We start from the raw sequence: 26,784 nt of genomic DNA on the forward strand, positions 1-26,784 counted from the left end.
CCTATGACCAGAGATACAAAAAGAAAGATTTCTTTTAAAAATGAGGCAGTTTGTCTCCTTTTATTATTTCCCACCATCTGTTGTTTCCTGACAGGTGTTTCCCAGCCAAGTAGTAAGAACACGTACAAGGAAAGATTTATGTAATAAGAGACACTTTCTGGAAAATGGCCCAGTTTCTCTCTAATTATAATTTTTCATGGCTCCATCCTTCAGGTTCAAGTTTAACAGACTAGCCTGGTGGCCTAAAGGAGGGTTCTTTGCCCTGCAACATGGGAGATTCCCAGACATACACTAGCACTCCCCAAGCTGATAGAGCACTGCATCAATTCAACAGCAACCTTCTCTCACTGTCTAAACAGTGGTATTGTCTGGATTCTGGGAAACCTAGCTTTATTTCCCAGAACACCGCCAGCTCTCTCCAGGCTAAGAGTGATGAAGAAGCAATAGGTTCAGACTCTGGGGAAGAGCAGTGGGGGGATACTTTGCATTATTCAATAGCAGTCTTTCTGACAGGCGAAGCACTAGCAGTGATACTACTTGGATCCAAAGGAAGAGCTGATCTAGTTAAAAAAAAAATGGTGGCCACTTAGAAGGGCCTCCATGGTACGCGGATAAAATGGGGAAGTAGCATCTTCATGGCTCCACCAAGGATGGAGTTGATCCTTTCCAAAAAGTTTCTTGAGGTGATTTAAAATATAGCTATATCTGCACTGCAGCTAAGTTTAGATCTTAGAGAAAACTGAATGTGTATATAGCTGAGCAAATATTAGAAAGGGTATTAGAAAGCAGACCTGCAATAACACTTCCCCACAAGATGTACACATGTTTTATCATATACAAGAAAGGGAGTAGCACCCTCAGACCAACTGCTTGAAGAAGTTTGGAGACTAGAACCTAGGACTGCACACATTTCCCCTGTGCCTTGACTGGCTCTCTCAGTGCCAAATTAAAGGTTTGTGAAAGGTAAGCAATTTAGTCCTGCATTTCCCCAGGTCATCACTCAGTGGAGCGACTGAGTTGAAGTTTTTCACTCATGTCCCATTGCCCTCAGTCCCTGGGAATAATTGCACTGCTTTGAGTTGAGAGTAGTGTTAGCTCAGTGCTCGTTAAGCCCTGCTTCTCTATGAGTAAAGCCTTATAACAGAGACAGTTCAATCGGTTTCGTAATGGGGTCCATGATCCAGGAAGGACTGAGATAAGGCTTCTTGTTTCTGATTATAAATAATTAATGGAGATATCCCATCTCCTAGAACTGGAAGGGACCTTGAAAGGTCATCGAGTCCAGCCCCCGACCTTCATTAGCAGGACCATTGCTGTTCACTCACCTAAAACCAAACAGTTTTTACCAGCAAATTCAAAAGACAGAGATTGAAGAAACATATGTACTCACTGGAATACTGGTCATTATCCGCTTGTTTGTCATTGCTACCGGGACTGCCATGACCTATTGGCAAAGAAACTAATTATCTCTCAGGTTAATTCAGACCTTGTTTTGTAATAGCACCCTCCTCTTTAATTTTATGCAACCAGCTCCTTCCCTCCCTCGCCACCACTGACATATGTGTTCTAAAGAACAGAGAAGGTATCATTTGGGCTGACAAATTGCTTTGGTGACCTGGGCTCTGCAATGGGGAGGAGGGGGGGAATCTGCTGTGGGCTAGGAGAAAATACTCATCAGGAATGTGCACTGTGTCCTGTGAATGTAGCATAGCATCCAGCCCTGGGACCATCTGTGCTCTCTCTCTCTCTCTCTCTCTCTCTCTCTCTCTCTCTCTCTCTCTCTCAAACACACACACTCTGAGTGTGCACTCCATACTGTTTTCAATGGTAGGAAGTTCCAGTACTGTTCAGTGTTTCAGTACAGATATTTCCTGCCATGCAAAAAATAAATAAATAAAATTTTGGGTGAAGATTAGACATGCATCGAAAAGAGTAATGATGATAAGTCTGACTAAAAGAATCCAGAGGCAGAAACCAATAATAAATGAAAGAACACAACAGGCTGAAACTTCAGAACTTTAACCACTTTCTTGCAAGTCAAGTGTTTTCGTGGGAGATGAATGCTCTCTCTGCTGTGTTTATAGACAGAAATGGTTGGTTAGTTTAATCAGCACTAGGAGTTCTCTAGGGATTTTCCAGGATCTGTTTTCTAAGCACTGTTTTCTACCTTTGGGCACTAATCTGAATCTGAGTCAGGTATCAATTACCCAAGTAGTTTATTATCTCACTGCAGAAAGGTTAAAGAAAAACGAAATCACTGAATTTGAAAGAAAAAGCAAACACCTGTGCTTCCGTGCTTACATTTCACTGCACACACGACTACATTTAAAAAAAAAAAAGAAGTCTAAGTCACACAAGATGTGGTATTGTGCACCTAGAACTGCATGTGCAATTACTGCAACTGAGCATACAAACTGGGCAAATGGCCCGTGTAAACAAAGTGTTAGGTGCCTAACAATAATAAAACAATAGTAAGGCATAGTATTTACAAACAGATACAATATAAGAAATAGCTCTCCTACAATGGAGTAAAAAAAAGAGAAAGGTGGATTCAAGAGAGCTAATAGCACATAGAGTCATAGAGCTGAAGGCCAGAAAGGACCAATAGATCGTCTCATCTGTATATCACAGGCCACCAACACCACTCTCACACTAAACCCAATAACTAAAAGTAGACCAAGGTATTACACAGCCCACAGGAGACTAGCCTATTATGTACCACAGGCAGAGTATATAGTAGTGTTATGTATAGTTATTACTTTTTTATTTATGTTATGGTAGCCCCTAGAGGCTCAAGATGGAATCCCACTGTACCACAGACTGTGCATGCACAACACACACACACACACACACACACACACACATGACAGTCCCCATCCCAAAGTGCTTATAATCTAAATAGAGTGAGAAAAAGGAAAGCCCCATTTTACAGATGGAAATTGAGGCACACACAGAGATTAAGTCACTTTCCCAAGGTCGGAGGAAATCTGTGGCAGAGCCAGAAATTGAACTCAAAGCTCCTGCGGCCCAGTCCAGTGCCTTAAACTCTAGACTATCATTTTCTTATATCGGTACTGTAAATATGTAGGGATAGCATATAATTGTAGTAACAAACTGAGCGTGAGACCCAGCTAAGCCTTAGAGCATGGGCTGTCCCCTGCTGTACTAATTTTGAACTCAAGGACAATCTTGAGAGAAGCTTCAGTTTTTAGTCTATTCTTCTTACTTTGCCCATAACCCTGTGTTTATAACATACCGACAGGGCCGGCTCCAGGCACCAGCCCACCAAGCTTGTGCTTGGGGCGGCACCTGGAGGGGGGCGGCGTGGTGCTCCGGCTCCGGCCGTCGGGGAGAGCAGGGCCACGGCCGGGGCTTGCCGCCCTCCCCCCGGCGCTCTGGCCGTCGGGGACAGCGGAGCCGCGGCGGGCTCGCCGCCCTCCCCCCGGCGCTCTGGCCGCCGGGGAGAGCGGAGCTGCGGCGGGCTCCATGCCCTCCCCCCCCGGCGCTCTGGCCGCCGGGGAGAGCGGAGCCGCGGCGGGCTCACTGCCCTCCCCCCGGCGCTCTGGCCGTCGGGGACAGCGGAGCCGCGGCGGGTTCGCTGCCCACCGCGCTCCCCCCGGCGCTCTGGCCGCCGGGGAGAGAGGAGCCCCGACCGGGGCTTGCCGTCCTCCCCCCGGGGCTCCGGCCGCCCTCCCATGCCGTGCTGGGGGGGGGGGGGGAACCGGCTGGAGGCTTTTTTGCCTGGGGTGGCAAAAAAGCCAGAGCCGGCCCTGCATACCGATCTGCTCAACTATAAAATAATACCTTGCCTACAGCTGAAGAGGAGGAGAAGGAGCAGGATTGCTTCTCTACAGGCTTGCTGGATATTACAGGTTTGTTGCATTTTCCAGATAACTAGAAACAACAGGTACTCACGGGAATGTTTATCATGCAACATGTCTGGTTGGAAGCAACTAGACTGGGAGTCATGAGATCTGGATTTTATTCCCAGCTCTGCTACATATTGGCTCTGCGACCTTGGAAAAGTCACTTCATCTCGCTGTTTCCCTTCCTATCCCATTTTTGCCTTGTCTAGGATTTTAAGAGCTTTCTGGCAGGGATTATTGCTTACTATTCATAGAATCATAGAATCATAGAATATCAGGGTTGGAAGGGACCTCAGGAGGTCATCTAGTCCAACCCCCTGCTCAAAGCAGGACCAATTTCCAACTAAATCATCCCAGCCAGGGCTTTGTCAAGCCTGACCTTAAAAACCTCTAAGGAAGGAGATTCCACCACCTCCCTAGGTAACCCATTCAAGTGCTTCACCACCCTCCTAGTGAAAAAGTTTTTCCTAATATCCAACCTAAACCTCCCCAACTGCAACTTGAGACCATTACTCCTTGTTCTGTCATCTGCTACCACTGAGAACAGCCTAGATCCATCCTCTTTGGAACCCCCTTTCAGGTAGTTGAAAGCAGCTATCAAATCCCCCCTCATTCTTCTCTTCTGCAGCCTAACAATCCCAGTTCCCTCAGACTCTCCTCATAAGTCATGTGCTCCAGCCACCTAATCATTTTTGTTGCCCTCCGCTTGACTCTTTCCAATTTTTCCACATCCTTCTTGTAGTGTGGGGCCCAAAACTGGACACAGTACTCCAGATGAAGCCTCACCAATGTCAAATAGAGGGGAATGATCACGTCCCTCAATCTGGTGGCAATGCCCCTACTTATACAGCCCAAAATGCCGTTAGCCTTCTTGGCAACAAGGGCACACTGTTGACTCATATCCAGCTTCTCATCCACTGTAACCCGTAGGTCCTTTTCTGCAGAACTGCTTCCTAGCCATTCGGTCCCTAGTCTGTAACAGTGCATGGGATTCTTCCGTACTAAGTGCAGGACTCTGCACTTGTCCTTGTTGAACCTCATCAGGTTTCTTTTGACACAATCCTCTAATTTGTCTAGGTCCCTCTGTATCCTATCCCTACCCTCCAGTGTATCTATCACTCCTCCCAGTTTGTGTCATCTGCAAACTTGCTGAGAGTGCAGTCCACGCCATCCTCCAGATCATTAATGAAGATATTGAACAAAACCGGCCCCAGGACTGACCCCTGGGGCACTCCACTTGAAACCGGCTGCCAACTAGACATGGAGCCATTGATCACTACCCGTTGAGCCCGACGATCTAGCCAGCTTTCTATCCACCTTATAGTCCATTCATCCATCCCATACCTCTTTAACTCGGTGGCAAGAATACTGTGGGAGACCGTATCAAAAGCTTTGCTAAAGTTAAGGAATAACACATCCACTGCTTTCCCCTCATCCACAGATCCAGTTATCTCCTCATAGAAGGCAATTAGGGTAGTTAGGCATGACTTGCCCTTGGTGAATCCATGCTGACTGTTCCTGATCACTTTCCTCTAATCTAAGTGCTTCAGAATTGATTCCTTGAGGACCTGCTCCATGATTTTTCCAGGGACTGAGGTGAGGCTGACTGGCCTGTAGTTCCCCGGATCCTCCTCCTTCCCTTTTTTAAAGATGGGCACTACATTATTGGTACAGTGCTTAGCACAACGGGGCCCTGATTTTGATTGGCATCTTTAAATGCTATAATATAATATAATATAGATAATCATCGTCCAGGGCCCTTATCACTGCAAAGTACAAGTTACCTCTTCTGGGGTGTCTGTCTGCTGGGAAGTGAAAATGTGGGAATGGAATTCATAAGCCATCATAAAGAGCCTGAGATAATTCTAATAACTTTCATAATTCAGTGCTATCTCTTCAGATTTCTCAGAGGAATATTATCAAAACATTCATTACATTACCTGTACTTGCTATAGCAAGAATTAGGCAAGCAAACAGAAAGCACAAATTCAACTGATCATGGATACTGTTTAAATCCAGTAACAGAAACAAATTAAACAGAAAGGCTTGTCACAATAAACGTGGTCCCCAGAACTCGGCATGCGTGTTCAACTCTAGCAGGTGAGAAGCTAAGGATTTTAATTCATTCTTGTGTTTTTTTCTAGCTCACTTCATTAAATGATGCATAGAAACACCCACTTATGTGACTGACTGACTGAAGAATAAACCATTTACAGGAACCAGTAGGATAAATCACATGGCATTTTTTATATATGAGACTCTCAATGAAAACTGCAACAGTTAAAAGGAATCTCTATTAAAAAGATAAAATGGGTAAAGGAATACAAACTGGTACTCAGTTACCAGTTTTATTAGCTAAAATTCTCCCCCACACCAGGCCCACCCACCTATACTCCCCATCCTGAATGTGAATTTGGAAGATGTTTAACAAACAGAAAATGATCTATGCAAGTCTTGGAGTATAGGGAGAGGGTTAGTCCTCCTGGTTACAGGAGGGGAAGTTCTAGAAAGAGCTGGAAGAGACAAAAGAACAGAGTACAGAAGAGCCTGCTCTCTGATAACTCCAAAGAGCGGTTGAAAGGACAATACTAGCTGAGCGACTGGCACAGAAAACCATTGCCCCCTGAGATCTGCCAGTACTTGCTAATTAAAAGAAAAGTGATACAAGAATTAACAGTGACTATAATAAGCATCTTAGAATATCTTGGCAAATATTTTATTCTTGTATCGATTTTCCACTGCAACCGAATCTCTCTTTAGCCTTTTTAGATAGCTTTAATTTTGTGCCTGTACCCTGTATGTTTTCAGTGTCTCCTGCTGTAATATTATGTTCAGTTGAATTATCAGGAGAAACTATTTCTTAAAGCAACAAATATATGTCTCCTCTCCATTTTAGTGCTATACTTCGAACTCATTCTCTCTCCCTGGAGCTTCCTTTATATGTATGCTTCCTCTGTCATTCGGTTCTCCCCTCCCTGCATTCAATTCCCTTTAATGAACGTGTAAGGACTAGGTCCTTTTCTCACTCTTACTTGGTGTTAATGTTGATGTCCAGTGGGAGCCTATAAAAAAGACAAAAAGAACACTATGGTTAGCAGTTGCTTTAAGATTAGGGGCACTGTACTGTGCAGATACTTGGAGGAAACTGCTTGCATGCCTTAGAAACTATTAAACCCCAAAAGCTGGTGTTGCTTTAAAGAATTTGAAACTTACTTTGTTTGAAAAAGTTTTGCATTTAAAAACTCTTTGTTATATGATGGAGGAACAGGTTTTAAATTTAATGCCCGTCCCAGCTGCAGTGAACATTTTTCACTAAGGGTGAAGCTTTTTTGCATGATGGTTAGAAAGCTACAACTAGAAAGATACTAAATCAGTAGGACTTATCCATGAGGAGCTAGATAGCCACTTATTCAGTGAATGGCATGGGCGTGAGCTACAAAGTAATTGGAGTAGACTCTCCCAGTATTGCATTGCTATTTGTGCAGCATCATGGGTCCACATCACCATGATCACTGCAGTAACACAAAGCAGTGCTGAGATGTAAGGTTTGGCTACTTTGTGACTCTCTTCGATTCTGTTCAATATGATAGCTTCTCTCTTCTTTCAAGACTCAGCAAAGGGAGCTCTGGTCAGACCAATGGATTCTACAAAGAATTCATGTGGGGCCCAGAAGATACATGGGGGTAGGTAAGATTTCCCTAAGGATGAAATTCACCCTATGCAGAGGCCAGCACCAGGCCTATTTTGAGGATTTAAGTAGTACATAGGCTTTGGATTCACCCATAGTACAGGGTGTGAATTTCAACCTCTTGTTTTAAGAGAGTTTAGATCCTTAGCGCAAAGTTGTTCAGAATACACGGAGGTTACTTATTGTTAGAATTACCCTGTTACAACCTGTCTTTCAGGTTAAGTCTGTATTGCAACAGAATACACTGGAGCAGTAGCAAAAAAGGGGAAGCAAAATATAAAAGCATGTACATTTGAAAAAGAACAGTATCTAAATATCAGAGGGGTAGCCATTACATGCGTCTGACGAAGTGGGTATTCACCCACGGAAGCTTATGCTCCAATACATCTGTTAGTCTATAAGTTGCCACACGATTCTTAGTATCTAAATAAAAAACAAATAGCCCCCACCTTCACTTTTGTCCCCCACTTCTTCCTCTATGTTTCTGCTACCTACAATCTGCGTAGTGAAACTTTTAGAAACAGCAATACTTGCCCCTCCTGGGCCCAGCGACTCTGCTTTCTAGCCATGTTATGAACCAGCACGGTATGGAGCTGCTGAGGGCTTTCAGTCTGCTCTGTTCCTCAGAAGATTTAGCCCTCAGACTTGTTTTTAGAAGATAATATTAGGCACTGTGAACAATGCAGTTTTTTAAAAAAAAAGAAAACAGTTCTAATTGCTTAATCTTAGCCTAAGAGCAAGAGCAGTAAGAGTTTAATCATTATGTTCTCAGTGATGTAAGAGCTCCTGTCCACCTCTGACCATCTTATGTGACCATATTGCTGTAACCCTCGTTCTTCCTTGCCCCATCCTCTCCATAACTGCTAACTGACTCCTAGCTGGTGTGACAATAACAGATCTCCTATGCTTATGGGACTGGGTGGGGGTGGAAGTGACCTTGCACAGCATCAGCAGGATCAGAGAAGTGTAAAGCCACTGGTGCTATGTGCCATTTGGCTATAGCCACGGGCCTATTTGCTGCAACTAATATATTCCTAAAAAGTTCTGAGACTACAAATTGAGTATGTGCCTTTCAGTAGATAGCTGGCATTTAACTAGCAAACATCTCAAGTGTTTTCAGTGCCTCATTGTGACAGGTAACGAGTTACCTCAGACCCTCAAGTGTCACAAACCCTTTAAAAAATGGATATTCATTAATTATCTTAGTGATTTTGGCTAGTAGTCTGCAGAGCAGCAGGAGTAATGTGCATCATTAATGAAGAAGAAATGGACCTTAAAATGCATCATGCATAATGCTTACTAACCTATTACTGTCAGATGCAACATTTACTCCAGTAATTGTGCGGTACAGTAATTCCTATTCTTGTTAGAACGCTGCTGTGCCATGTCTAGACTAGAACATCTTTGGAAATTAAGAAAGCTAATGAATATTTCAGATTTGGAGCCACAGATTGTCATCACACCCAACCGTGGTCTTTATGACACACTGTTAAACCCTCTCACATGTGCATTGTGCAAGTCAATGGGAGTTGGGCACCAAACTCTTCTTTGAAACTCTCCCCTTTTATATACTGGCAGTGGAATGCTGACCTTCAGTGTGACACAGGCTTCCCCAACATGGGCTAGCTGACTGTGACTGTTTCTATCTGGTGTGCACCTCATTGTCATCATCCTTGTCTTGGTGGTCTTCAAACTGGCTTATTGAAAGGGGGCTACCTTTAACAAATATTCAGAAGCTACAGCTGGTGCAGGATGTGAGGCTTGATAAATTAGTGGTGTGAAAAACAACAACCAGTCCTCACTTACAGACAGCCCCCCAACCTGAAGCAAATACCAGCAACTACACACCACAGAACAGAAACACTAACCCAGGAACCAGTCCCTGTAACAAACTGCGTTGCCAACTCTGTCTGCATATCTATTCAAGGGACACCATCATAGGACCGAACCACATCAGCCACACCATCAGGGGCTCATTCACCTGCACATCTACCAATGTGATAAATGCCATCAGGTACCAGCAATGCCCCTCTGCCATGTACATTGGCCAAACCGGACAGTCTCAACACAAAAGAATAAATGGACACAAATAAGACATCAAGAATTGTAACATTCAAAAACCAGTAGGAGAACACTTCAATCTCCCTGGACACTCAATAACAGACTTAAAAGTGGCAATTCTTCAACAAAAAAACTTCAGAAACAGACTTCAACGAGAAATGGCAGAACTGGAATTAATTTGCAAACAGGACACCGTTAAATTAGGCCTGAATAAAGACTGGGAGTGGATGGGTCACTACAAAAAGTAATTTTCCCTTTGCTGATTCTCACACCTTTTTGTCAACTGTTGGAAATGGGCAACGTCCACCTTGATTGCATTGGCCTCGTTAGCACTACAAAAGTAATTTTCCCTCTCTTGATATTCACCCCTTCTTGTCAACTGTTGAGAATGGGCCACTTCCACCTTAATTGAATTGACCTTGTTAGCAGTGACCTCCCCCCCCCCACTTGATAAGGCAACTCTCATCTTTTCATGTGCTGTAATATTTATATTATTTACTGTATTTTTCACTCCATGTATCTGATGAAGTGGGTTTTATCCCATGAAAGCTTATGCCCAAATAAATTTGTTAGTCTCTAAAGTGCCACAAAGACTCCTTAACAACCAGATAGCAGCTGTTCTCCAAAGCTTTTAGAATCTTCCACTTTGCACCTGGGTGCAATTCAATGTGTTAAATTTTGATCATAAAAGTCCTACATGAGTTTGCCTGGCTTCCTTAGAATCTGCCTCTTTCCTCATGTGCTACCCTGGCAGTTGAGAGAAGCTAGGATGTTTTTGCTAACAGCCTCTAACTAGGATTGTTTGGGGTTCAAAGGCAGGGCTCTGGTGAGCTCTGAGCTCTGGAATTCTCTTCCTCCAATTGTCTGACAGAACCAGGCAATATTGTGTCTAGTGAAAGGCCTGTCTATTTTTGTAGGGCTCTTTCGTTGCAGGATGATAGTGGGGACTGCAGTTCTCTGATTTTATTTTGGGGGAATCTGTAAAGAGAGGTAGACTACAACTCTGCAAGAGAGACTGGCACGTGCTCGGCACTCCAGCTTTTCTGGATGGTGAAGCAGCCCAAATGCTGCTTGAGGGAAAGCTGCCATAATTCAGAGCAGCCCTCTGGCTACTCTAATTGATACCAGGGGCTAAATCAGCCCCTGGAGCAGACCAGAATCCTAGAGGTGTGTAAAGTCACTTTTGCCCATGTGCTGGCCCTCTGCATAATGGTGAATTACTCCAATTGTAATCTTGAACACTTCACTCATCCTCTGGTGTTCTACACTGCCCCTCTATAAAATGAAGATATTACTTACCATACAAGCAGTGTGAGATTTATTTACCTAATGTCTGAAACACTACCTAAGTGCTATTGGTTATAAACATTAGTATTAGTAGCCAGAATATGCTCCCTAAAACATAGAATGACTGCTGTTGTGTGTTTGTCTCTACATCACAAATGTAGTATGAAGGAATCATATGGGAAGAGTGGGATCAAAATAAACATACAGATCTTTTAAACCCTACTTTAAAAGAACATTACTAAAGTTGCAAAGCCTAGCACACAGGAGTCAGGAAATACAACCTTAATTTGGCCTCCTTGTACATATGCAGTTTTTGTGTGTAATTTCCTAGGTTTTTAAAAAAGCAACTTGAAAAAAAGAGAAATCCCATCATGTGGCCTCATATTGACACCCACAGGGTTCAGCAGAAAGGTTGGAACCTTGAGATCCATCACAAAGATCTCTGCTGCATGCTGCCTGGGCACCAGGCTCTATCTATTTAGCTTAACACAGAGATGGTTAAGGGGTGACTTTATTCAGGGTCGCCCAGAGGATTCAGGGGGTCTTCGGTGGCATTTCGGCGGCGAGGGACCCTTCATTCGCTCCGCGTCTTCGGCAGCACTGAAGGGCCCCCCGCCGCCGAAATGCCGCCGAAGTCCCGGACCGCTGCCGGGCCAGGGCTCGCGGGGCATTTCGGCGGCAGGGGGCCCTTCAGTCGCTTCGCGTCTTCAGCAGCACTGAAGGGCCCCCCGCCACCAAAGACCCGGATCGCCACCGGGCCAGGGCTCATGGGGCCCCTGTGGGGCCCGGGGCAAATTGCCTCACTTGCCCTTCCCTCTGGGCAGCCCTGACTTGATTACAGTCTGGTAAGTATCTACCTGGGAAACAAATATTTAACAATGGGCTCTTCAGTCTACCAGAGAAAGGTATAACATGATCTAATGGCTGAAAGTTGAAACTAGACAAATTCAGACTGGAAGACGTGTTTTTTTTTTTAAATGAGCTTAATTAACCATTGGAACAACTTATCAACGGCCGTGGTGGATTCTCCTTCACTGGCAATTTTTAAATCGAGATCAGATGTTTTTCTAAAAGACACATTCTCGGAATTATTTTGGGGGAAGTTCTTTGATCTGTGCTATGTGGGAGGTCAGACTAGATAATCACAATGGTCCCTTCTGGCTTTGGAATCTATGAATAATGCACACTGCTGTTCTGACAGATCTCTGGTCACTTTAGAGACAGACCGTGAAGGCCATTAGAGGACTCTCAAACTATTTAAAGGGATACTACCCACTTTAGCAGCCCATCTTATCTGGGGATTACAAAAGTCACCTAACTTATGACCATTATTAAAGCTGCACAAGTATGAAGTATCTTTTCCAGATGTAATCTGCAGTCTACCAAAATAGAAAAAAGAAAATAGAGACTAATGAAGAGAAGGGGGGGGAAAAAGGATTGGGATCTGGGATCCCTACCCTCTCTCTTTTCCTTCCATCTCAAGTATCCAGTCAAACAACTGGCCTGTTTGTTCTGGAGGTGGCTCAGCAGTGGTATATAAACCCACATGTTCAGGCGGCCAACACAGTAAATGTTTTCAGTTTGTATTCTCTAAATATCCAGCCAACAGATAGGTGTTTGGAGGTGGGTCATGCACAGCTGTTTTACAGAAAGAGAGATGGGAAGAAAGGCAGGAGTAACAGATTCTGTAGTTGTTCTGTCTGTTCCTAGTCAACCTCATCCTTTAGGGCTGTAAGTTAGAGGGGCAGATGCTCTGTATAAATAATCTGGGAAGACTTCCAGATTCATCATTGAAAAGTGAAGTGTACAACATTGGCTGCACTAAATCCTTGTTGGGTGGTGAACAAAACAATTTTTTTGGCACAACTGACCACAGTTTGGTTTGAAAATACCTGACTCAATCAATTCAGAGATGGTTAGAGGATTGACAGATGGTGAAAGAGACCAATAACTAACCTCCTTCCATTGTATTCTCAAAGGTCCTCTACCTAAATAGCCTCAATAGCCTGTAGTTTACTTCTTCAATTTTGGAGGGCAGCCACATGAAACTGATACACAAGCAAAACAAATGCTTAAAATACAAACCTGGCAGATTTCTCAGAGGGGATTATTGCAATATAAATCAGAGTAGAACAGAGAGTCTTATAAATTCCTCATTGGACTGACCATACTTTTCTGTCTAGATCTATAATTATGTAAAACAAAACTTTGCCACATTTGACATGTCCCAATCTCCTCAATTGATTGTCACATGCATCTTGTTGCTCAGAAGCTGCAGCCACTGCAGTAGCATGAAGATAAAAACTCTGGTCAGAGTTTCTATATAGTTGTTTGCTTGTGTACATGAAGGATCAAACCCTTGTGGCCTCACTCGCATGAGCTGTCCTGTTGGCTTTAGGGAGATTACTCCTGTGATTTAAGTGAGTGGGATTTGGTCTGATCTGTACAATGAAGATACCCATAGTTGTAGGGGGTCAATTCATTTGACTATAGCTTAAATCAGCCTATAGTAGGGATCACTTAATCCTAACATCCTGCTTGATAGATCTACCCTCATATTGCCTTAACCTACGGAGTCCATGAATCCTTCATGAACCATCTCATGCATCCTTTGTTGTTTAAAATAAAAAAATAAAATGGCACACTATCTAGTATTGCTCATATTCAACTGGATTCTAATCCACCCCATAAATATCCTTCATCTGCTTAAAAACAGAAGAATAAATAGCAGTGTTTGCTCATTTGCTCAGCTGGAGCCATCTCAGAATGTACCATTTGTCTATTAATATGTATATTATGAGGAAGGGTTAAAGTAAGGCGAATGTGTGCAAGTGGGGGCAAGAATGCAGCTTGCTCTCTTTTGCTAAAAGCCGGTGGGAGCTCCCCTGCCTCTTGCTGGCTTGGGTAAGCAGAACTATCACAGAGCCCTCATCCTCCTGGGTTGGCTGTTTCAATCTACTTTAGTCATTACATTACAGTATTATTGGTCTCTGATATTCCTTGAAGTTTTTATATAGGCTCCCCCACTCATTTCAGCTGCTTTCCAACTCTCTCAGATGCGCCTCCCACTGCCTAAGCTTTCTGGGAGAGCTAGCTGGAAGCCATGAAGAAAATGTAGTTTCTGCAAAAATACTTTCAATGGGAAAATTTCAAGTTTGCAGAAATTTGTTCCATGTCCTGTTGGGAAAAATCAAAACAACAAATATTTTGTTTCAAGTTGAGTAAAGCTAAATCAAACTATTTTGGTTGGTCAGACCAAATCTTAATATTTTATTTTGGATCAATTTGATATTATGTTTGTCCACCTGAACTGCCCATTCTCCTGGGTTAGACTACATTGCCCATGATGCATTGCAGTCTCCCATTTGCTTGAACTGCAACAGTACATTATGGGAGATGTAGTCCAACCAGAGAGTCTGGCCCCTATTGGAGAATGGGGGCCTGAAGCCTTATATCACTGGAAATGGAGACCCTCAGCTTCTCAATGAGATAAACAGCATTTGTTTTAGCACTAGAGGGGCACTAGATTATTAACTGTAAATTCACATAATTGTTAAAAGAACAGGAGTACTTGTGGCACCTTAGAGACTAACAAACTTATTTGAGCATAAGCTTTCGTGGGCTACGGCCCACTTCTTCGGCTGCATAGAATGGAATATATATTGAGGAGATATATATACACATACAGAGAGCATGAAAAGGTGGGAGTTGTCTTACCAACTCTGAGAGGCCAATTAAGTAAGAGAAAAAAAACTTTTTAAGTGATAATCAAGATAGCCCAGTACAGACAGTTTGATAAGAAGTGTGAGAATACTTACATGGGGAGTAAACTGAAACCCACTGAAATTAATGAAGACTCCCAGGGATTTCAATGGACCTTGGATAAGGTCCTTTAAAAATGACCAAAAACATCCTTGCTAAAAGGTTGATGATTATACATTTTCTTTTAGTGACCACGTAAATATTTCATTGTATAGAAACATTGGACAAGATGAAGTACTGTGTGTTTACTCCAGTTTTATACCCGTGTATAGCAGAGTCACACTGGAATAAGACAGGAATAATGCAGTGGTGAATGAAGTTCATCGTGTTTAATCTAATCACATCAAAGAGCTACAATGGGCTCATAACTTAGTTTCATGCTCAGTTGATGCATCTCTCTCAACAGATATACTTGATAGGGCTCCAACCAGAGAATAAGCCATTTATGGGAGAGCTCAAAGGTGTTAGCTACTCTTCCTGGCAAATACTACCACTCCTCCATCTCTAGCCAAAGTTCAAGATTTCATCCATATTTTGTTGCAATTTGAAAATCCAGTGTCACTTTCCAGTTTTCATTATCAGTTTGCCATCATTTTTAATAAAGTTTTATCAGCCGCTCAAAGGATAGGACTTTCCCATTTCCAAGGAAAGAGAGCAAGTGGTGGCTCTTACATCTTACTCTGCAGTAGGTACTATGGAAAGCTAGCAGCACTCATCTCCAAAGCTACAGTTAAACAACTTTTAGCAGATCAGTTCCTAGCATCCATCTATGTGGTGATCCATCTGCTTTGAACAGATGCTGAAGGGTTGCTGAGATCTGAAACATATGCATCTGTGTTAAGCTGGAGCTCACATCAGCTGTTATATTTCTTGGAGAATCTAGTCTGAGTTAGAACCATTTTCTGATGGAAGTGTATAAGGTTAGGTAATAGTGTCTGCTCGCCTCTAAGGGTATGTCTACACTACGAAATTAGGTTGAATTTATAGAAGCCGGTTTTATAGAAATCGTTTTTATACAGTTGATTGTGTGTGTGTCCACATAAAATGCTCTAAGTTCATTAAGTCGGCGGACCGCGTCCACAGTACCGAGGCTAGCGTCTACTTCTGGAGCGTTGCACTGTGGGTAGCTATCCACAGTTCCCGCAGTCTCCACCACCCATTGGAATTCTGGGTTGAGATCCCAATGCCTGATGAGGCAAAAACAGTGTCGCGGGGCATTCTGGGTACATGTCATCAGCCCCCTCCCCCCCGTGAGAGCAACGGCAGACAATCGTTTCGCACCTTTTTTCCTGGGTTACCTGTGCAGACAACATACCACAGCAAGCATGGAGCCCGCTCAGCTCAGCTCAGCTCAGCGTCACCATATGTCATCTGGGTGCCGGCAGATGTGGGACTGCATTGCTATACAGCAGGAGCTCCTTGCCTTTTGGCAGTAGATGGTGTAATACGATTGGTATCCATCATTGTCGTACTCCTCAGTGAGTTCGGTCAGAGGCGCCTGGGCAGACATGCTTTGTCGCCTGGAGACTCAGTCCTGCCGGCAGTCCTATTGCACCGTCTTGACAATGATGGCTAGCAGTCGTAATGCACCATTTTCTGCCAAGCACCCAGAAGATGCTGATGGCTATCAGTCATGCTGCACTGTCTGCTGCCAGCCTAAGATGTAAAAGATAGATGGACCAGATTTGTTCTGTATTCATTTGCTTCCCCCTCCCTCCGTGAAATCAATGGCCTGCTAAACCCAGGGTTTTGAATTCAATCTTTGGGGGGGGGCCATTCTGTGAGACAGTTGTTTGTGTTTCTCCCTGATGCACAGCCACCTTTGTTGATTTTAATTCCCTGTAAGCCATGTCGTCACTCGCCCCTCCCTCCTTCCGTCAGACAATAGTTTCGTGCCTTTTTTCAGCCCAGACGCCATAGCACTGGGATCATGGAGCCCGCTCAGGTCACCGCGGCAATTATGAGCACTATGAACACCATGCATTGTCCTGGAGTATATGCAGAGCCAGAACATGCCAAAGCAAAACCAGGCGAGGAGGCGATTGCAGAGAGTGATGAAGAAATTGACATGGAATTAGACCTCTCACAAAGTACGGGCCCCAGCAATGTGCAAATCATGGTGTTACTGGGGCAGGTTCATGCCATGGAACGCCGATTCTGGGCCCGGGAAATAAGCACAGACTGATGGGACCACATCGTGTTGCAGGTGTGGGACGATTCCCAGTGGCTGCAAAACTTTCACATGTGTAAGGGCACTTTCATGGAACTTTGTGACTTGTTTTCCCCTGCCCTGAAGTACCAGAATATCAGGATGAGAGCAGCCCTCACAGTTGAGAAGCGAGTGGCGATAGCCCTGTGGAAGCTTGCAACGCCAGACAGCTACCGGTCAGTCGTGAATCAATTTGGAGTGGGCAAATCTATGGTGGGGGCTGCTGTGATCCAAGTAGCCAACGCAATCAAAGACCTGCTGATATCAAGGGTAGTGACTCTGGAAATGTGCAGGTCATAGTGGATGGCTTTGCTGCAATGGGATTCCCTAACTGTGGTTGGGCAATAGACGGAACCCATATCCCTATCTTGTCACCGGAGCACCAAGCCACCGAGTACATAAACCGAAAAGGGTACTTTTCAATGCTGCTGCAAGCCCTGGTGGATCACAAGGGACATTTCACTAACATCAACGTGGGATGGCCGGGAAAGGTACATGATGCTCGCGTCTTCAGGAACTCTGGTCTGTTTCAAAAGCTGGAAGGAACGAACTTTCTTCCCGGACCAGAAAATAACCGTTGGGGATGTTGAAATGCCTATAGTTATCCTTGGGGACCCAGCCTACCCCTTAATGCCATGGCTCATGAGGCCATACACAGGCAGCCTGGACAGTAGTCAGGACCTGTTCAACTATAGGCTGAGCAAGTGCAGAATGGTGGTAGAATGTGCATTTGGACCTTTAAAAGTGCGCTGGCGCAGTTTACTGACTCGGATAGACCTCAGCGAAACCAATATCCCCATTGTTATTGCTGCTTGCTGTGCACTCCACAATATCTGTGAGAGTAAGGGGGAGACATTTATGGCAGGTGGGAGGTTGAGGCAAATCGCCTGGCCGCTGATTATGCGCAGCCAGACACCAGGGCGGTTAGAAGAGTACAGCAACGGTGTGCATCAGAGAAGCTTTGAAAACCCGTTTTGTGACTGGCCAGGCTACGGTGTGAAACTTCTGTTTGTTTCTCCTTGATGAACCGCCCCCCCCTCCGGGTTCACTCTACTTCCCTGTAAGCTAACCACCCTCCCCTCCCCCCTTTGAGCACCGCTTGCAGAGGCAATAAAGTCATTGTTACTTCACATTCATGCATTCTTTATTAATTCATCACACAACTAGGGGGATAACTGCCAAGGTAGCCCGGGAGGGGTGGGGGAGGAATGAAGGACAAGGACACACTGCAGTTTAAAACTTTAAAACTTTAACTCTTATTGAAGGCCAGCCTTCTGATGCTTGGGCAATCATCTGGGGTGGAGTGGCCGGATGGCCGGAGGCCCCTCCACTGCATTCTTGGGTGCCTGGTTGAGGAGGCTATGGAACTTGGGGAGGAGGGCTGTTGGTTACACAGGGGCTGTAGCGGTGGTCTCTGCTCCTGCTGCCTTTCCTGCAGCTCAACCATACGCTGGAGCATATCAGTTTGATGCTCCAGCAGCCGGAGCATCGACTCTTGCCTTCTGTCAGCAATCTGACGCCACCTATCCTCTTCAGCCCACCACTTGCTCTCTTCAGCCCGCGATTCAGCTCGCCACCTCTCCTCTCGTTCATATTGTGCTTTTCTGCACTCTGACATTGACTGCCTCCACACATTCTGCTGTGCTCTGTCAGCATGGGAGGACATCTGGAGCTCCGAGAACATATCATCCCGAGTCCGCCGTTTTCTCCTTCTAATCTTCACTAGAAACATTTGCAGCTGGTGGAGGAGAAGGGAAAGGTGGTTAAAAAAGACACATTTTAGAGAACAATGGGTACACTCTTTAATGTTAAATTTTGCTGGTCACATTACACAGCACATGTGCTTTCGTTACAAGGTCTCATTTTTCCTCTTATATTGAGGGCCTGCTGGTTTGGTGTGAGAGATCACTCATGTAGAGCCAGGCAACAGAATTCGGCTTGCAGGCAGCCATGGTAAGCCACAGTCTTTTGGCTTTTTTAACCTTCATAACATGGGAAATGGTTTCAAACAGTAGCGCCCTCATTTCCCATACCAAGCATCCATTGGGTTGGCCATTTAAAATGGGTTTGCAATGTAAAAGGAGGGGCTGCGGTTTCCGGGTTAACATGCAGCACAAACCCAACTAACCCTCCTACCCCGCCCACCCAATTCTCTGGGATGATCACTTCACCCCTCCCCCCCACCGTGTGGCTAACATTGGGGAATATTTCTGTTCAGCCAAGCAGGAAAGGGCACCTCTGAATGTCCCCTTAATAAAATCACCCCATTTCAACCAGGTGACCGTGAATGATATCACTCTCCTGAGGATAACAAAGAGAGATAAGGAATGGATGTTGTCTGCATGCCAGCAAGCACCGGGACCATACGCTGCCATGCTTTGTTATGCAATGATTCCAGACTACATGCTACTGGCCTGGCATGGTAAAGTGTCCTACCATGGCGGACGGGATAAGGCAGCCCTCCCCAGAAACCTTTTGCAAAGGCTTTGGGAGTACATCAAGGAGAGCTTTCTGGGGATGTCCCTGGAGGATTTCAGCTCCATCCCCATACATGTTAACAGACTTTTCCAGTAGCTGTACTGGCCACGATAGCCAGGGCAAATTAATCATTAAAAACGCTTGCTTTTAAATCATGTGTAATATTTACAAAGGTACACTCACCAGAGGTCCCTTGTGCCCTCAGGGTCTGGGAGCACGCCTTGGGTGAGTCCGGGGGTTACTGATTCCAGGTCCAGGGTGATAAACATATCCTGGCTGTTGGGGAAACCAGTTTCTCCGCTTCCTTGCTGTGAGCTATCTTCATTGTCTTCATCATCATCTTCCTCGTACCCCGAACCCGCTTCCCTGTTGCGTGATTCTCCATTGATGGAGTCAAAGCACAGGGTTGGGGTAGTGGTGGCTGCACCCCCTAGCATGGCATACAGCTCCGCGTAGAAGCGGCATGTCTGCGGCTCTGCCCCGGACCTTCTGTTTGCCTCTCTGGCTTTGTGGTAGGCTTGCCTTAGCTCTTTAATTTTCATGCAGCACTGCTGTGCGTCCCTGTTATGGCCTCTGTCCTTCATGGCCTTTGAGACTTTTTCTAATATTTTGCCATTTCGTTTACTGCTATGGAGTTCAGCTAGCACTGATTCGTCTCCCCATATGGCGAGCAGATCCCGTACCTCCCGTTCGGTCCATGCTGGAGCTCTTTTGCGATCCTGGGACTCCATCATGGTTACCTGATGAGCTGATGAGCTCTGTGTGGTCACCTGTGCTCTCCATGCTGGGCAAACAGGAAATGAAATTCAAAAGTTCACAGGGCTTTTCCTGTCTACCTGGTCAGTGCATCTGAGTTGAGAGTGCTGTCCAGAGCGGTCACAATGAAGCACTCTGGGATAGCTCCCGGAGGCCAATATGGTCGAATTCCGTCCACACTACCCCAAATCCGACCCAGAAAGGCCAATTTCAGCGCTAATCCCCTCGTTGGAGGTGGAGTAAAGAAACTGGTTTAAAGGGCCCTTTAAATCGAAAAAAAGGGCTTCGTCTTGTGGACGTATCCAGGCTTAATTTGATTTAACGCTGCTAAATTGGACCTAAACTCGTAGTGTAGACCAGGCCTAAGAGAGCTGATTTTGAACTGTGCCGACAGCTGCTACAGACAGCAGTCTGGATTGATCTTGGACTCTTGTATGATTTTTTTCTTCATTAATCTTTGGTGTTAAAGTTTGTGGGCCAAATTTTCCTCTTAATTTACATGCAAGCAAAACCATCATCTTTAGTGGACTTGTACAGGGTGTAAAAGATAGCAAAATTTGGACCAGTAGGCATTAAAAGAAACCCAAATAGGTAGTTTGTGATTCCTCAACAGACAGCAAATGTAAACCAGACAGAAACACTAGACTCACCAGACCACAACAAACCACTGTCCATCTAGTCTGTCATCTACCTTCAGCCATGGCCAGTACCTAATGATTCAAAGATGAAACCTCCACACCAGCCAGTTGTTTTGGGGTTACAGCGACATGCAGTCCACTTGCCTATTTAGCTAAGGATGGCTCCAGGGCCCACATATGGCTGTAATCCCACAGGGAGCACATGCTCCAAGAGTCACCTCCCTACTGGCAGCAACCCAGGTCTAAGTACTCTACTCATATTTAGTTGCTGTGAGAACAGATTGTTCTGGGGAACATGTATATTCCACAGTGGAGGATCAGTGAGAGAACATAATCTTCATTTATCTTTTTTGATACAATTTATTCAGCGTGGGCGAAATTCCGTCCTGTACAGAGGGATGGCCAAGGTACTGTTATGAGCTGGGTGAAACAGAGTTAAAAGCTCCTTGAGATTGGGCATGAACACACCCTTCAATTGCCAATACTGTCAGGATAAGTTAATCACAAGCTCCCTCCACCCAAGACAAAAGTGGTTCTCATCCTGCCCAGGAGTTTTGGGCAGAGGTGTTTTGCTGAGCATTGTCTGGGTAAGTATGTGCGTGTGTTGGGTATATTTACATTCAAAACACTGCAGCTGCGCCACTGTAGCATTTCAGCATGGACAGTACTTATGCCGATGGGAGGGGTATTTGCATTGGCATAGGTAATCCACCTCCCCGAGAGGTGGTAGCTAGGACAATGGAAGAATTCCTTTGTTGACCTAGCACTGTCTACACCGGGGGTTAGGTCAGTCTAGCTACATCTTTCAGGGACGTGGATTTTCACACCCCTGAAAGATGTAGCTATGCCGATGTAAGTTCCTAATGTAGATCAGGCCTTAGTGTCACCAATTTTTCCTCTGAACTGGAAAGACCTATTAGACCCTGAGTTTTTGGCTAGCTGCTCAGGTCAGAAGTAGGGATGTAAAATATCAAATGGTTAAACTGTTATCCGGTAAGTGTTAGTCTTACCATTAACCCACCCTAAATGTTAAACCCCGGCGTGCCGGCTGGAGCAGCTCCAGCCCCTCTCCCTTTAATCGGTTAACCAGTTAAATGGTATAATTTTTATCGTTTAAATAGTTAGCTATTTAAACAATATTTACATCCCTAGTCAGAAGGGGTAACAGTACTACTTATGCCTTACTTAAAACCTGATGTAAAGCCCATTGCAGTTATTTAGAAAGAATCCCATTAACTTCAATGGGCTTTGGATCAGGCCCTTAAGCCCTATATTGAGGGCTGAAGTGGGCACAAAGTTGTGCACAGGCCCTCTGCATTGGACTCCATGTGAGCTTAAAGAGGCAACCTAATGCGGAGATTCTCTTAATTCTATCTGTAATTCTATCCTTTACAGTTAAATCTCAACAACTGATTTGGGGCCTTCAGTAGTATCTAAGCCTTGTGTCTAATACACAGTATTTGGATCTCCTAAGTAGATGGAGCAGTTCTGGTGTCAATTCTCTAAAGAGGCTGACTCATTCAGATATAGCCAGTGCTTATAAATGGAAGAGCTGCACTGAGCCTGCTAGAGATTTGGGTTTTGATAAAACCCATAACTCAGATCTTCAAGAGACTTAATTTGATGTAGGAAGTAGAAGGAGACAGTGTAAATCTGAGTTCTCTGCTTATTACAATGCCAGTGTTCTGTAATAGAATCCCCTGCTGGTTCCTCTTGGGCACTCAGTGATCCAGATCTGCCCTTCCCACTGACACATCACTGCAGTAATTCATTATGTGCCTATTCCGCCGGCTGCAGAAAAGATTTCTGCATGCTTAACAGGAGGATGCTGCATTCACAGCAAAGCATCACAGCAGAGAAAGCAGGTTGCTGCTGTAAAACAGAGTCACATCATTGTTTAAGGGGTCTGTTGTCAACAGTTGATTATAAATAAGATTTTAAAGGGATGCCTTACCAGCCGTCATCCTAGTGGAGTCTGATGCTGCCATCACAGAACTCCCTGGCAGTGATTCAGTTTTCCCTGCTGATATTTTGGTAGGATAAATGACAGTATGTTAACCACTGTTCTCAACGCATATTTGTCAAAGGAATAATCAGCAGGAAAGCAAGGGGGGAAAACTGGAGCTGTTCTGGTAAATCTGCTGTCTGAGCATCAGGTTTTGCCTACTACTTGTGTCCAACAGCCCTTCATTTTCTTTTAATGAACTGAAATTTTACATATATCCTCTCTTGATCTCAGGGTGAATTACCACTTATCTTATATACAATCCACATACATTTCAGTTTTTCCACATAGTGCTCTTAATTTCCCTCCCCACAGGCTGCTAGCTAACTAGTTTTGATATTAGAACCACATCAGATAAGTCAAAAATGATTGTGAAGTGTAGAGAACATCAAAACCAAAATTATCTGTGTGTAAAAAATGATGTATAGTCAACCATCTTAGTAATTCATAGACACACTTCAAAAATTGAGGCTACTTTGGTTAAGCATCTTTCAGGCCAAAAGAAACAGTGTGCATTTCCAGTCAAAATCTTTCTATTTCCCGTAAGAGATTTTAAGTGGAAAACGAAGTGATTTCTGTGGAGCTTATACCTTACACATACACACACAGAGGACCAAATTTTCTAAGAGGATTTACTCAGGCCTCTAATTTCGCACCTATAGTCAACAGCACATGCAGCTGCTTGCAGATGTGAATAAAACCCAGCTCTTATCAGCACAACTCAAAAGCACGTTATAAAGGAAGTCAGCATCATTATCCCCATTTAACAGATGAGGAATCTGAGGCACAGAGCAAGGAAGTGACTTTTCCAAGGTTACCCAGCAGGCGAATGGTAAGAACCAGGTCTCCCGAGTTCCAGTCCAGTGCTCTATCCACTAGGGCATAGTGCAACATCAAAATCCTCAGGGATTGGGATGCCCAATCCCCATTCAAATTAATGGTAAATCATTGTTCAAATAATCAAGACAGCTTTGAAAACCTCACAGTAAATGTCTACTTGATTGTGCCCCTGGTAGTCAGAGGTCTAAATTATATTAATTATAGAATTCGAATATTTATATACACACTTGATTGTGTCTGGTCTTTTGCATCTGTAGTTTACTACAAACAAAAATACCAGAGAGACAAAGCGGGTGAGGTAATATATTTTATTGGACTAACTTTTGCTGGTGAGAGAAACAAGCTCTGGATCTTACACACAGCTCTTGTTTGGGGCTGTGGACTGCAGGTCAGATGCAGTAGTTTTGATTTAGTAAAAGCTACTGGGGTTGTCCTCAAATATTAATAAAAGACAAAGGACAGTGGCCTAATATGTTTGGCCTAATATATCAATAAACAGAGGGAGAGGGAAAGAGTGCCTGTGGAGGGGAAGAAATATGGTAGACTGAGAAAAGAGGCTATTTCATTCTTTCACAAAGCACACAGCAGCAATAGAAATAGTAGCAGAGATGGGGAGAGCTGTCAAATCTCTGCTGTGTGGATGGGATCATCTTCTGAAGCTTTTACCAGGGGTTGGCGTGGGGAAAGTGATTTTCCCAGTTAAAAAGCAATATATATGTTCTTTTGCAGAAAGTCCTAATTTTTATTATAGATCCAGCCTAGTGGTTTTTTTAAGGTGAAATTTAAAATTTCATTAGGCAATCTTGAATTATTGTCATTTGTACTCTGAGACACACTGAAGATGGGCTGGTGGGAGGGAATGAAGAGTAATTGAAAAAGAAAGGTAGTGGCCAATATTCTAATAGACTAGTCTCCATTTTATGGGGAAAATTCTGGTCTGTCATGTGTACTTGTCACAGAGGGAAACGAGGACAAAGGTAACTCCCCCCGCCATCCCTCCAGTGTGCAAATAAAGATGGTGGAATGCAGGTAATGAAGCCATGATCACCTTTCGTGAAAAATTATGAGGTTTCAAAATTTGTTTCCATTCTGCATCAAAACAAGAGTGACTCACCCCAGAATAGCCAATTGAACATTTGGGATGCAGGAAACCTAGGTTCAAATTCCTGCTGTTAATCAGGCAGAATAGTGATTTTAAATTGGGTCCCCCTCCCCCATTCAAGGTAAGCGACCTACCAGTCTTGCTATTCTGCAGTATCGCTTTCATCAGAAATTCCATCCTGGACTTAAAAAACCTTCCCAACAATATTTTTTGTCAAAACTGTTACATTTCTGCAAAACATTCTGGCTTTGATGAAATTGCATTTTGGGATTGAAAAAAATGTGTTGATTTTTTTAAAAATCCAACACTACCCTTGCCCTCCAGAGACAGCTATATACTGTCTTATTAATTTGCAGATGCAGTTGGAGGGCGGGGAGATGGGCATGCAAGAAAGGCCACCCTTCATGTTGTTTCCAATCAAAACCTTAACAGTGAATGAAAATTGAAATTACCCTACTTTGATTATGGGGCTAAATCCCACAGTCCTTAATCAAAGCTCCCATTGATTTAAAGAGAGTAAAGGTTGGGTAAGGACTGCAAATATAATCAGGGAACATTTGTTTCTTTGGTAGTAGTCTATAAATGGGAATTAGTTGGTTAAATCGAACATTTTAATTTCTTACTCCAAGTGGCAGGTAAGTAAGTAAGATCACATAATAAGCACCACCCATTAAGATGCAGACAGGCTGAGGGTGCGTTGGGTGGACAGGGAAAATCATATCAATTGAAATGGTCCTGAATTAAAATGTCAGCATCCATTTCAATTCAAATACCCACAAATTTTGAGGCCCTATATCTTTGGGCCTTTTCCAGCTCAAGGCCATCTCTATGTATTAATGTATGTTTTGCTTATGGAATATACCACTCACCAGACTTCCCCCACTTTATTTCTTCCCTATTGCTTCAAAATATTAAAGAGGTTTCCAAGCCTGGCCTACTCCAGCATATCAATACTGACCACCACCTGGAACTAAGCTGCACAGACAGGCATGCTTTTCCTCATCAGCATTTCTTCACATGCCAGGAGCCCTACCTGTCGGTATGTTTTAGTTCCAGATGGCTGTCCTGCACTAATACCCTTGAGTCAGGAACCTCTATCAAACCGAAAGGAGCCACATTAGTGATTTTTGCTTAGGGCTTTTGACACTTTCTCCCACACTTCAACAGCTTTTTCATTGGGGATATTTTAGCCTGTTGTTCACCCATGCTTTCTGCAATAACAGAACCTGAATGCTGGTCAAAATACAGTGGAGAAGGAGGACCAAACACATTAGACTGTTCAATACAAAGGCAAAGCCTGAATTTTGATGCGTACAGAATTTGAAGGTGTAACTGACAAGTAAAAGAGAGGACTAATTTTCAGGCCCAAAGGGTGGGGACTGGGAGTAATATTGTTACTATTGTTAATAATGTTAAAACTGTTACTCTTCCCTAGCCTAAATTATCCTGTGCTCACTTTGAAGTAGTTAAATCCATTAGATTATAGAAAACAGATTTAAGGAAAGAAAAAGAAACCTTGGTGACTTATACCATTTAAAACTAGACTCGACAAGATTTTGGAAAATATGCTGGGAAGCCATCATGCACTATTAGGGTGCTGGACTACATAACCAAATAATTATTTCCATCCTTAAGTTCTATGATAACTTAAAAAATGAATATTTTAAAGGCCCCAATTCAGTGAAGCACTTAAGCAAGCTATATGGTGAAGTCCTTTCCTATTTGGTAAAGCATCAAAGCATATGTAAAAAGTGCATCCTTCAGTGTTTTGCTGAAACGGGGCCAAAGTATTATTCTAGCTTTGAAAAGTAAAATGGTGAAAATGGCACCTTCTTACTCAACAGATCTGCTCAGAGTCACATCTATTTACTTTAGGGACAAACGTTTGTACTAAATTTAACTCCCTTTTCAGTTAACACAGCCGAGGGAGATGCAGCTGGCTTCTATTCCTGCTTGTTTGTAACACGGTCAGCTCTGTAGCACCCTGCCTCCATTTTCCTCTCAAAGCTCCTTAATAAATGCCACACTGATCTGTTTTGATCCAGTACTAGAACTGTGTAAAATCTGGGCTTTATTGTTTATATATGGGAAT

At 43.9% G+C, this 26,784-nt stretch overlaps 2 protein-coding genes across 20 annotated transcripts in view; one reads left to right on the forward strand and one right to left on the reverse strand.

The window, feature by feature from the left end:
- LOC135983898 (general transcription factor II-I repeat domain-containing protein 2A-like) overlaps window positions 1-26,784 on the forward strand; it is a 984,084-nt gene that overhangs the window by 427,813 nt on the left and 529,487 nt on the right. The window lies entirely within an intron of this gene.
- Window positions 1-26,784, reverse strand: part of EMCN (endomucin) — a 112,354-nt gene that overhangs the window by 26,248 nt on the left and 59,322 nt on the right. For 18 of the 19 annotated variants that reach the window (XR_006176789.2, XR_010601270.1, XR_010601268.1 and 15 more), the window contains 3 exons: window positions 22,700-22,768; window positions 6,899-6,928; window positions 1,391-1,444 (listed from right to left, as the gene is read on the reverse strand). Coding sequence is in view for 6 of the 19 variants with exons in the window: in XM_065596175.1 (XP_065452247.1) it covers window positions 1,391-1,444; window positions 6,899-6,928; window positions 22,700-22,768 (153 nt within the window). In the remaining 13 variants the exon portion in view is untranslated. The remainder of the gene's footprint in view (window positions 1-1,390; window positions 1,445-6,898; window positions 6,929-22,699; window positions 22,769-26,784) is intronic. The other variant, XR_010601271.1, reaches the window with a different exon arrangement.

This window comes from Chrysemys picta, chromosome 5 (genome assembly GCF_011386835.1).
Source record: "Chrysemys picta bellii isolate R12L10 chromosome 5, ASM1138683v2, whole genome shotgun sequence".
NCBI classification, from domain to species: Eukaryota; Metazoa; Chordata; order Testudines; family Emydidae; genus Chrysemys; species Chrysemys picta.